Source organism: Ascaphus truei, chromosome 7 (assembly GCF_040206685.1).
Source record: "Ascaphus truei isolate aAscTru1 chromosome 7, aAscTru1.hap1, whole genome shotgun sequence".
Lineage (NCBI taxonomy): Eukaryota > Metazoa > Chordata > Amphibia > Anura > Ascaphidae > Ascaphus > Ascaphus truei.
Genome location: NC_134489.1, coordinates 63,001,037 through 63,014,257, shown reverse-complemented (window position 1 = coordinate 63,014,257; position 13,221 = coordinate 63,001,037). Strand labels below are relative to the sequence as shown.

The window sequence follows — 13,221 nt, the reverse complement described above, 5'->3', positions numbered from 1 at the left end:
CAAAGATCACAACTTTGGTACTTTTCCCCCACCATGCTACTCATAGCACATGTGACTGCAGAAGGTCTCAGTGTGTGTCTAACCACCATTCCCCCTGAGCACATGGAACTGCAGAGTGGTAGCCCATGTTCGGCCAAATCTGTATTAACTACCCACTCCCTGCAGAGGAAGCGTTACCCTGAATGATTGGCGACTACTGCACATAGGGTCACACTTATCAAGGGAAATTTCTTAATACCTTTAATTGACTATCACCAATTTAATTGACTGAAGGACACAAGACATTTGTGCAAAGGTTATATTATTTTTGTGTACAGAAATATTGCACAAGTTATTTTGTGTGTTTTGACGTCTCATATTTTCGGACTTTGTATGTCTTCCTACAATATTTCCGATTGAGTAATTTCACGTGGAACACATTCTGTTGTTCTTCGTGTTTATGTTCATTCTACCCTTCCCTTTCTCTACTTACTCCAGATCATGACGACCTTACTCAGAAATTGAGCAGCCTGTTTGACATTGAAGTGGCTGAGTGATGGAGTGAGTTGTTTTGTTCTGTGATATCAATAACATACAGTATAGTGAGGGAAGTGTGAGAGGTCGGGGAGCATTGTAGAGGAAATGGGCTGTGATGACATCAATGATGGACCTGAATTGGCAGCAATTATGTCATCACTGATGCACAGGAAGTAGTGATTGATCTGATATTTCATGGCAAAGAAGTACTATTTAGAAAGTACGAGAATAACAGTACGAGAATAATACTATGTATCAATGATATCACAATGGTGAGCTGTGTATGAGTGGTGAAATAGCTGTCTTATTGAAGACTGCATCATGAAAATCAGCTTCAACTTCCTTTGATGTCATCACAACCTTACAGGAAACTGCAAGGGATGATTAAGTCGATTCAACAGAGGCACCACTGCGGTTTATATCGCCAAGACACAGCCACCTAGGGAAGCCGACCCTACTGGAGATTCTCTTTGGAGATGTTCAGAGACAGCTTGCTCTGTTGTAGGATATTCTCTCTGGACCCAGCACTGACGTTGAGGGCATCTTGCCTGCCAAACACTGGGGCAGCAGGATGTGGTGGAAGAACCCCTAAAAAGTAAACACTGAAGAGTGTCCAGTCTCCTAGACCCATACCCAGGGCCTCTTTAATCTCATTGTTATCGCTGTAAACTAGGGTTCTGCCATTCAGATTGTGCTCCCACAATTTCTCCCGATAGCCTTGGAGGTTCTCCTCTTTGAAACCAAGTTTGCTCATCTAGAAGAAAAAAGAAGTTGGTTGAAAATGTCACCATGTAGCCAGACTCTGCAATTATGTAATTGTTTCATAATTCAACATCTTCCAAGGTCTGTCTTCTCCATACTGTACACTGATTTTCAAACGGTGTGCTATGATTCCTAACAAATAAGCCTAAACCAAAATTAAAAGGACTGCCACTTTGTGATATTACTGGACTTCAACGACCTAACCTAATTTCCAAATTACATCAACAAATTGGAAATTGTACAAAGAAGGGGTTCCAAAAATTGTGTTTATAGCCTACTTCATACGACTTGTCAGGAAAGACTAATCGATCTGAACATGTACAGTTTGGAAGGGAGAGAGTGGATATGGAAAGGGTCACACTATTAAGGGTTTCAGCAACGTACAGGAGGGAAACTTATTTCAGAGACAGAGAAATGCTAGAAAAAGAGGTTATGCTCTGAAACTGGAGACTTGGGGCAAATGTGATGAAATCCTTCACACAAGGGGTGGTAGATTTGGGAAAACGCCTCCACACCGTGGTGGTAGAATCTAATATATGAAGAGCATTCAAAACTTCTTACAATAGATGGGGAAAAATATATAAGGATCTTATGGTCTGAGGTTTTACCAGATAGGAAAAGGGGCAGAATGGCTGGGCCCAGTGATTTTTATCTGCTGTCAAATTCTGTGGTTCTAGCAGAAGAATTCTGGGTACTCTACTGCAGGTTGTGGGCCTTTCTAAATAAAACAATAATAATGTATGTGCTTCCAATGGCCTTACGCTGAGCTGAATTCAAATCCAAAGCATAATATTAAGGAGACATACTTAATTTGTACTGGAAGCATAGGTCTTGCATACAGTATACTGAAATAGAAATGATATGAAAAGCACTTGGCATTCCCCTTTTATACACTCCATAGAGAGAAGGGCAACAGAATGTTGTGGTGTATAGGGAGATGTATAACAGGGCAGTAAGGAAGGTAGCAGGAGGTGGGGTGTATAGGGAGGAGTATAACATGGGAGTGAGGAGAGCAACAGGATTTTGGTGTGCATAGGGAAGGCTGAGGGCAGCAAGATGTTGGGGGGTACAGGTAGGGGTATAACGGCAGTTGGATGTTGAGGTGTATAGGGAGTGGTATATCAACGAGGCAGTGAGGGGGTAGATGATGTTGGGGTAGAAAAGGAGGGTCATAACTGGCAGAGAGGAGGCAGAAGGCTGTTGGGGTGTATAGGGAGTGGTACAACAACGAGGCAGTGAGGTGGCAGATGGATGTTGGGGTAGAAAAGGAGGGGCATAACAGTGAGGAGGCAGAAGGATGTTGGGGTATGTAGGTAGGGTATAAAAAGGTAGTGAGGGCAGCAAAGTATTGTGGTATATAAAGAGGGGTAAAAGAAGACAGTGAGGAGGGCAGCAGAATGTTGGGTGTATAGGAAGGGCAATTACGGCAGTAGGGAGGACAGCAGGTGTTGGGGTGTATAGAGAGGGGTATAACAGCAGTGAGGAGGGCAGCAGGGTGTTGGGGTGTATCGAGCAGGCTATAACAAGGCAGCAGGATGTTGGGGTGCAAAGATATAGGTATAACAAGACAGTGAATTCGGGGTGTAGAAGACAGAGACTTGAACAGACATAATCTTAATGAGAGGAGGTATCATAGGTACTTTCAAATACCCCAGGGTTATGAATAAGGTGCATTAAGGAAGCATCTCCCAGGGAAAGAGAGATGTCCTTAAATAATATGACACTAAATCTTGAGGGGAAAAAATTCAGAAAGACGAGAAAATCTTCTCAATCAGGTGAGTGGTAGGAACAGCCTGATAGAGAGGCAAGGGGCAAAAACAGTAACAAGAAATGGGACATGTGTACCTCTTTGCACACCTCCGCCACACTCATGTTTAGCAGTGAGAGCATGGTCAATCTGTTTGTCTTCTTGGCTTCCCATAGGTTATTACTACCCCGTAGAAGCTCCATCTGCCTCTTCAAGGAATAGTCTAGGTTTACAGTGAATGGCAGAAAGGAGTTGGCGTCGCTCACTGTAAAGCTGTTGCGTAGCAGCTTGTGAAACAGCTCGGGGTCCCCATCTAGCTCCAGAAGGCGCTTGAGGTTTGTCTTGATGGCATCCAGCTCCTCCAAAGACTTCTCAAAGATATCCCATAGCAAGGCTTTGGCATAGGGTGATCCTCTGCTTTCAGAGTCCCATTCCTCCAGACACCTTCTCTGCTGCTCATCTTCAATACACTGCAGGACCCAGCTGAGGCGGCAGGGCCATTGGGTGGCAAGGAGAACCCACTTTGTCACATTCTGAGGGCTTATCTGGTCCCTTGGCACCTTTCTGATCATCAACCTGATGGTGATGGCAATGGTATTCACCACCCTTCTGAGGTGGACAACGTTGTCAGTGATGTATTCCTTCATGCTGTCATCAAAGAGGTAGCTGAAGGCTTCCTCGATTAAGGCTTTGGTCCTGGGACCTTTTTCGAATCGCAAGTTGTTGGGTCGACCTGGCCACTCAGGACTTGAGACCATCAGAGGAATGTCACTGTCACCATATTCGTTGCAGCTGGAAGCACGGTATCGAACCAGGGTGGAGTCTCTGTCATTGGGCAACTTCTCATGATTTAATGTCATGTCTCCTTCCTCCATATCTCCGGCCAGCTCCTCTTTGCCCTCGATAATGTGTCTCAGCAAGAAGAGCTTGGTGTCACAGTCCATTTTGGGCATGGAGAAGGGCAGGGTGATGATCCTGTTTAGGAATTGGTATCCATTATTAGCCATGCCCTTCAGGAGCCGGGAGCTCTCCACACAGTCCACAATGATGCTGGGATCCACGGCCAGGATTGAAATGAATGGAGCTTTGGGGTCGGAGAGAAGGATGTTCATGGCATTCAAGACACCCACCACCTTATCTGGCATGCACTTGTCCAAGTTGGTGATCTCCAACACCACTCGTATCTTCTGCCGTTGAAAGACCTCCATGAGTTGGACGTAACGGGTGATGATCTTGACCTCCTTCTTGATATCGCTCATGAAGCCAAGTTGTGAGCTCATGTCCATCCTGTTCATCTTCTGCTCCACCTTTCCCTTCTGGGTGATAATTGTGTTCCTAAGCACCAAGATGACTACTCTGATTATTCCGGCTGCGGAGATACCGACTACCGCCGCTCCCATGCCTTCCACGGCCACCAACATATCTCCAGAGACATCACCAATCGGGAAACCAAAGATAAAAATCAAGGCACCAACACCGATTCCCACCAAAATTACTGCTATGGTAGCAAGCCACAAGGGGATGCATAAGAACTTCTTACTGACCCATTCCTGTTTGAGAGGATATTCTATAATTTTGGTTTTCCTGCCCACCACTCGGTAGACGCTCATGGGCATCAGCCCGAAGTAGCTCTCGATACCATCACAAAGAGTAGTGACCAGTCCAGCCCAAAGCTGGTCACTCCCAGTATATTCCCATGCGCTGAATCGTATAAAGATATAACGGATGTTTTTCCTCTCTTTATGCTTCTCTGTGATGACAGGGTGGTGGAAAACCATAAGGAAGAGGAGGGTAAGGAGGTCCTTTCCAGAGCTTCTTCTCGTTCTTTGCCCCGTCTTCTGGAATTCCTCCTGCTCCTTCTTCCATGTTTCTGCGCACAAGTACGCTGCCATAAGACAAAGGGAATGGAAAATGATTAATGTTCAAGCCATAATAACAATAAATGTCTCGAACGTGGGGTCAGCATCGGAGACGATGCATCCAGTGACATCAAGACTCAACTTCACACTTTATTGATGCTACTAAAGTTGCAATACAGTGACAGCTCTCAGCCTCTGAATATCTTATCTTTCCATTGTGTGCTTGGTAATCTACTCTCCCTTATTTATTTTATTCATTTCTCTCTCTTCAGCCTTCTCTCATCTGCTATATCTTCTGTCCCTACATTTTCCTTCTCTCTCGCCTCTCCCTTTTTCCTCTTCTCTATGTCTCCTGATCTCTCCTTCTTTATCTTTCTTCTATCTCTCTTCCTCCTCTTCGCTAAAGCTGGTCCGCTCAAAGGTATCACAACCTACAACAAATCTGCTGTTTTCCAGCACCATTACGGCTACTAGAACTTTTAACTTCTTTCATAAAAAAGATGCTATGATACGCATCAAATATGTGATTTTAAAGCAAAAACCATCCCTATTCTTCCCCTAGAACAGGACCTGTCAAAGGAATCAGGCAGAAGAGTGAAGAGAGGGAGAGATAGAATGCAAGGAGGGGGAGAATAAAATAGGGAGGGAGAGGAAAGGGGATGAAGAAGTTAATGAGAGTGGGGATAAATGGAGATCGAGAGAGAGGGGGGTGAAGAAGATAATGAGAGTGGGGAGAAATGGAGGGTGAGTGATAGAAGTGGAAAGAAATCTTACTGTCTGATATGTATTTTTCTGAACCATTCAGAATGGAGAGGGAGGAAAGAATGGGGGATACTGAAAGGGGGGAGGAGAAAGAAAATGACAGTGGAAGAGAGAGAGAAACAGAGAGGGTGGAATGGGGTAGAGGGATGGAGAAGGACACGAAAGTAATGAGGAAAGAAGTGGGTAGTGTAAAAAAAGGCAAATGGGAGAGAGTGGAAGAAGGGAAGAGAGAAAGAGAGAGAGAGTGGAGGAAGGGGGCAAAGTGAGAGGGAGAGTGGGCGGAGGAGGCAGAGAGCAGGCGACAGATAGGGAGATAGGAGAGTAAGAGGGAGAGAGATGGGAAAAGAGAATGTGAGGAGAAAATGAGGAAGAGAAGAGTTATCAGGTAAGGGAGGGAAGGGAAAAAGGGGGGCCGACACCAGATGAGAGGAAAAGAAGAAAGGAGATAGATCAAGTGAGTGGGAGAGAAAGAAGAAAGAGGAGAAAAGGAGGGAGAGGAGCAGATGACAGACAAGCGGAAAGGATGGAGCAGAGCTAGCAATGAAGAAAGGAGGATGAGGAAAACGGGGAGAAAGAAGAAAGATACAGTGAGAGCGATAAGATATAGAGTATATATACCGTCTCGGCCAATCACAATGCCCTTTGAATAAGTGTGGCGCATTAGACACTTGTCCTAATGCAATAATAGGGTCCATGAATTACTCACTCTCAACCTTGTTAAGGAGGATGTCTTTACAACGGCCCCACGGGGCATAGAACCCAACTGTCACAGGAGTGAGAACGTAGTACAGAGCTTTGGCCAGAGAAAAGCAGTATACATCATCGTTGGTCTGAAAACCTTTAGTAGGGAGAGAAGTCAGAACATGTGTCAGGACGGAGGACGAAGGGGTTGGGAGAGAGGCGGAGTAGGGAAAGTTAATGGTGAGGGAGATGGAAAGGGAGATGGTGCGAAAGAGATAGACACAGAGATGATGGATAGACATACTAGAGAGAGACAGGGAGACAGATACAGACAGAACAGAGAGTTACAGAAGTGGACTGACAGACAGATAGATACACAAGTAGGTAAATAGATAGACAGACAAATATACATAGACAGAGAGATAAACATGTGTATAGACAGACAGATGGGTACAAACAAAGGTTTTGTGCATTCCCCATTTATTGATTAATGAACAGTCTCTACATTGGTTCCCATTGTGTGTTAAATATAGAAAAACATGAGATTAATGCCTTATATATATACAGAGAGGGGGAGAGGCACAGAGAGAGAAGAGGAGGTGAGAATGGGTGGGGCAAAAGGAGACCTTACCTGGGCACACCATGTCACCATGAGATGAATAGTGACATGAGAGGTCACCACCAATGTGTCAGCTGAACCTGTGGAGATGACATGTTACAAGAGCTGGTCATCCCAACTTACTGTCACTTTATGGTGACATCAGGACCAGAGCTTCTGTCACATTCACTTCTACTCAAGCAAGCTTTTTGTTTTTAAGTTAAAACCTCTCTTGCTTTATCCATTGTAACACCGCCGGAAGAAGAGATCAGTGTATCTCGAAAGCTTGCACAAATAAAACCATTTTGTTAGCCACAGAACGGTATCGTCTATTCATATGTTATATATATATGTTATATATATATGTTATATATATATATATATATATATATATATATATATATATATATATATATATATATATATATATATATATATAGTGCCTCTCTGTTCTATATTCTTCTTCTTTTTTTTTCAATTCCTGTCTAAGACACAGAAACCTTTGTATATCAGTATTGCTTGACCTGAGGAAGAGAGGAAAACTCTCGAAAGCTTGTCCTACTGTATGACATAAATTGTTCGTCCAAAAATAAAAAAGTATCACCTAATACTGAAGAACTCATTTATTCTGCACTATTGCAACTGGACTACCATGGCTATTTCCGTTTTATTTATATATATACCGGTATGTATATATATATATATATACATATATATGAGGCAGTCTCATATACACTCAGCTCTGTATATACACAGATACTGGTATACAATGCTCTGTATATTAAAAACACACACATATGTATATATACATATATCGATCTACAGTATCTATCTATTGTATGTATATATATATATACCTATTTATAGCAACAGTACATATATATACATGCTACTGATATATATATATAAAAAAAATATATATATATATATATATATATATATATATATATATATATAAAATATTGTCATATGTAATCACACACACACACACTGCCCTTCATATACAGACAGCACTCACAACACACGCACCACCACCCTAGCAGGACACACGCCTCACATTTTTACATCTGTTATGTCACCAAAATATACATTGTACTGTGGTGTGTTTACAATAAACCATTTTTAAACAACATCGTATTACATTTTCTTCCATCTTTCTTTTCAACATTATTATCCAACCTTTACAACAAATAGTCATCTATTGTTCCACGATTTATAAATAATACTACCTATTACGCATTTACATCCCGGGCAACGCCGGGTCTCTCAGCTAGTTATACATATATAGGAAGATAGACAGATATACAGACTAAAAAGAGAAGTCTATATATATATATATATATATATATATATATATATATATATACGCTACACTTTTTCCAGGTATTTTACTTACCAGGTATACGGCGCACTGACACTAAGCCCCCTTATCTGTCCCACATTAAATAGGATCTGCCTCACCCTGTTTGCCTATAGGTTTATGGTATAATCGAAAAGTGACTGAGACCAGCGTTAAGTCAACAGTGAAAGGGACGGACTTTAACCAGTTTCTTACAATGTATGATTAGGGGGAGTAAAGGGTGAATGTTAAAAGGGGAGGGGCTTGGATATAGGACCCAGTATTCAGAAGGGAATTACGTGTTGCATGTGTGTGTGTGTGTGTGTGTGTGTGTATATATATATATATATATATATATATATATATATTGACCTGGAGAAGAGAGGAGAACTCTCGAAAGCTTGTCCTATGACATAAATTGTTAGTCCAATAAAAAAAGTATCACCGAATACTGAAGAACTCGTTTATTCTGCACTATATATATATATATATATATATATATATATATATATATATATACATATACTGATGTACTGATACCTCTACATATATATATATATTTGTATTCACGGCTTTAAAACATTGTTTATTACCTACACACTTGATAGTCGATTAGCGCAGACTACATACACCCTTTTGTTTTTATTTATATAGATAGATACATCTATATATATATATATATATATATATATATATATATATATATATATATATATATATAGATGTATCTATCTATATAAATAAAAACAAAAGGGTGTATGTAGTCTGCGCTAATCGACTATCAAGTGTGTAGGTAATAAACAATGTTTTAAAGCCGTGAATACAAATATATATATATATGTAGAGGTATCAGTACCGTGTTAGCCGAGCTTCAATAATCAAAAAATAAATAGATGATACCGTTCTGTGGCTAACGAAATGCTTTTATTTGTGCGAGCTTTCGAGATACACTGATCTCTTCTTCCGGCGATGTTACATCGCCGGAAGAAGAGATCAGTGTATCTCGAAAGCTCGCACAAATAAAAGCATTTCGTTAGAAACAGAACGGTATCATCTATCTATTTTTTGATTATATATATAAAGATAGAATCCGCAGCACACTCAAAATGAAAAGTTGTTTAATCCACGATATACATCAGGCAATCACAGAAACTCTAGCAGAGCTCTGCTAGAGTTTCTGTGATTGCCTGCTGTATATCGTGGATTGGACAACTTTTCATTTTGAGTGTGCTGCGGATTCTTTTTTGTATATCCCACAGACTGGCCGGTGTTTCCTGTCTATCTGCCAGCACCTGGATTTCTGATAAGTATTTATTACAATTTGTATAAGTATAGTTCCTTTCTTGTGTGCACCCAGCTTCAGTTTTTGTGTGTATATATATATATATATGACAGTGTTCGACAAAACTATACATTTGCACGCCCCGGGCGAGTGGATTTAACATCGTGGCAAGCTCCTATTGGCCCAAGCAGCACACGTGTGGTACTGTACTAGGTGGCGAGTAGATTTTTTTGTTCGGCGAGTAGATTTTTTGGTGATTTGTTGACCACTGTGTGTGTGTATATATATATACAAAGAGAGAGGAAAGCACAGAGAACGCCCATAGTGTAATTCAATTTATTACAAATGTAGCGCACTTTCCCCACCCCCTGAGAGATGTGTGGCTACGGTGTGTGTATATGGCAGTCTCTCCTGAAGCCTTTGCACGTATTTGAAATGCGTCGGGTTGGGTACCCCATCGGTTGATATCCTCAGACGCACATCCATGGATAGCCTGGCTTCTCGCTCGAACATGAGAAAGTACGGGGAAAATCCGGTGGACTCGTGGCGAGTACAGTTGTACGCATTGTGACAGATATAAGGGGATGGTTTTGGAGTGTGTATATGTTGCCCCTCAATTATTGCAGGGTTTCTGCTATATTTAAGCCCCAGGGAGATGCAGTGTATCATTTTGGATTGTTACACTCCTATTGGGTGTGTTTTGGGTCCCTGGGCGGAGCACTTGGAGAGTAGGGTGGGCCAGTGCTCCACTCCACGTTTTGGAGATTTGCCAGGTAGAATCCAGACTGGGACTTTTAGCTCTCCCTGGTCTCACACAGCTGCAACTGCTAATGAAGAGGAGCAGCTGCTAAAATCTGCCGGTGTGCAGAGCAATACAGACCAATTTTATTTTCAAAGAAGCTTGTGCTAAGGGAGCTGTGTTTTTTGCTTGCAAAAGGCCTGTATTAGGTTGGTAAACGGGTAAACCGTCCACCTGGTAGATAGGGCTTACCAAATGGGTAGTTAATGCTCGGTGGAACAAGGATTTTGTTTGTTTTTATATATTTATACTTTCTGCTCTAACATCTTAATGGAAAAATAAACAGGCCAAAGCTTTATTTTTCACCTCTGCTCTGTCTCCCCTACCTGGAAGACTGTGTGAAAGTGGTGATCCCTGGACGAAACGTACATAGCAAAAAGGTACTTTTGTCACAGCGTGTACCAAGGTTTCCACATGTCGGCTCCACTCAGACTTTTGAGCGCCTTTCAATGTGCCGAGCATATCCAGCAATGTCCTGTTGAATCGCTCCCGCAGAGCATTACCCCGGATCAACTTGCTCTCAAAATCCCGGCCTTGGTTGGAATGAAGGCGATTGGACAGGCCATAATGTACGAAGTACCTTTTCCACAGTATCTTCACCACCGTGATGGTCTTCTGGTCTTTGGTGGGGAAGGCATATCGCGTGTAATGATCCGTGATGACCACCACGTTACAGACACCTCGGGAATCAGGATCAATGCACAGGAAATCTATGCACACCAAGTCCATAGGGCCCGAGCTCTTCAAGTGAGCCATTGGTGCGGCTCGGGTAGGAAGCGTCTTGCGCTGGACTTTCCACCGACTCATGCATCTTTGGCCAAAAGAATCGGTCTCGAACCAACCCAAAGGTCTTCTCCATGCCAAGATGTCCATGCTCGTCATGCAAGGCTTTCAGAACCATATGTTGTAGGTTCCTTGGCAGCATCAATTGTCTTCTATCCGGGTGGTTGTGATACTGTACCACCCGATAGAGTAGGCAGTTATCCATTTTAAATTTGTCTGCTTCGCACATAAGTATAGCGACCATGCCGCTGGGGGCACGCTTCAGAAGTTCAGGCTTGATCCTCTGGACGGCCTGGTGAAAAATGCCTGCCACAGGGTCCCGCATCTGGTATTCTACCATGTATTTCCATCTAGAGATCTTATCATGAGTGATATTGACCCTTCAGGGTCACAATATGCAGCGGGGATTGCTTTGGAGTGGCACCCTAAGGAGTCCGCAACCCTTAACTCTGAGAAGGCCACTCTATCTTCTATGATCGCCGCGGTATGGCACATGGCTCGCATTCCTGGTCCAGGGATCTCCCAGAGGTCATCATCGGGAGTGGTGCTCAGGCCTGGTCTTCGGGATAGGGAATACGCTCCCAATATTCAGTGGCCCCGGTTTATATTTCAGGGTAAATTTGTAGTTGATAAGGCCGCCAACCATCAATGGCCGGTAGCATCCAACTTAATGGTGGTCAATATGTAAGTGAGCGGATTGTTATCCGCCGTTCTTCAAAAGTGACGCCATAGAGGTAATCATGGAGTTAATCCACGATTGCCCATTTGAGAGCAAGGAATTCCAGCTTGGGTACAAGATAGCGTGCTGGGAGTCAGACTATGGCTGACGTAGGTTACTGGTCAGAGTCCATCTGGGTATTTCTGGTGCAGGACGGCACCAAAGCCGTTGAGACTTGCGTCTACATGGAGAATGTAGGGCTTTTCTGGGTCGACATAAGCGAGAACAGGTGCTTCTGTTAGACTTTTCTTCAGACCCCGGCATGCGTGAGATCATATTCAAAGCTCAGAAGTCTGTCTTTAGGGGTCCTGTGATTTTAAGCTGTCTTTATTTTTCTAATAAATTGTCTTCTACTTTCTGGTATACCCAATTGCTTGTTTTGGGACCTTTTCCTTACTGTATTTGAATATCTATTTCCCCATGGACCAACCAGCTCCATAGTATAGCTTTATTCTGGTTTTTTTGAACTACCTTTGATGAGGTTGTCTGATAGATGAAACATAAAGCTACAGCATTCTCTAAAGAAAAAAGACAAGTGCATGTTTTTATATTAATATTTAAAATATATATATATATATATATATATATATATATTGCACACATTCGCCTTTACTTTTGATATCCTTATTACAGGGTGGGATTTCAAGCCTCGCATGTTGAAGAGTTGGAGATATCCGAGGGTTCTGAATGAACAATGGGAATTCTGAAGGATATGGAGGAATTCCACATCTTTAACTTTCTTACTTGTGCTGTTGGTAACAAGACATAACTACAGACGTTGTTTGAACACTGAACGTATATAGTTTTGAACATGTTTTTTGTGAACTTTTTCTCATTTTAGCAAGGATTCCTCTTTCGTTTTATATATGTTGGGGATCACTTACTTGTATTCACTTGTTCGTTTCACATCACTTTGGGGAATAGTAGTTTGATATTTTGTTTTACACTCTTTCCCATTATTCACTTTAGTGAAAGTAGGATAGGTGCTATTTAGATAAGCGAGTCAAATGTGTCTTTATGCTTATATGCAGTGCTCGACAAATGCAGTCGCCCGATTGCCAGGGGCGAGTGCATTTTACCCAGTCGAGTGCCGCTGCCCTTTTCAGGATGCCGGGACACAATCAAGCTGGTTACCTAGCAATGCGGACACTGGAAGAATAACCCAGCCGCAGACCAGACCTCCATTGGAGGCACTGCAGTGACGCTACGCACGGAACTGATGACACAGCAACTCAGGCGCATACAGGCACGCCCTCCCACGCTAAAAGGATCTCCTAGCAACGATGCCGTGACCAGAGGCGCGGAGAGAGGCCTGGAGCTTGTGGATGTGTCTGCGGAGCAGCGCTGTGTGGTTGCTGTGGCTGGAGGAAGTGCT

The 13,221-nt window shown here is 42.6% G+C and overlaps 1 protein-coding gene across 1 annotated transcript; it reads right to left on the bottom strand.

The window, feature by feature from the left end:
• Positions 1–224: 224 nt before the first annotated feature.
• On the bottom strand, positions 225–8,501 carry LOC142499411 (NTPase KAP family P-loop domain-containing protein 1-like). The gene is made up of 5 exons (XM_075608738.1): positions 8,322–8,501; positions 6,959–7,026; positions 6,353–6,484; positions 3,124–4,910; positions 225–1,270 (listed from the first exon to the last, which is right to left on the bottom strand). The coding sequence occupies exons 2-5, from the start codon at positions 6,969–6,971 to the stop codon at positions 971–973; spliced, it is 2,232 nt and encodes a 743-aa protein (XP_075464853.1). The 5' UTR covers positions 6,972–7,026; positions 8,322–8,501; the 3' UTR covers positions 225–970.
• Positions 8,502–13,221: the final 4,720 nt, after the last annotated feature.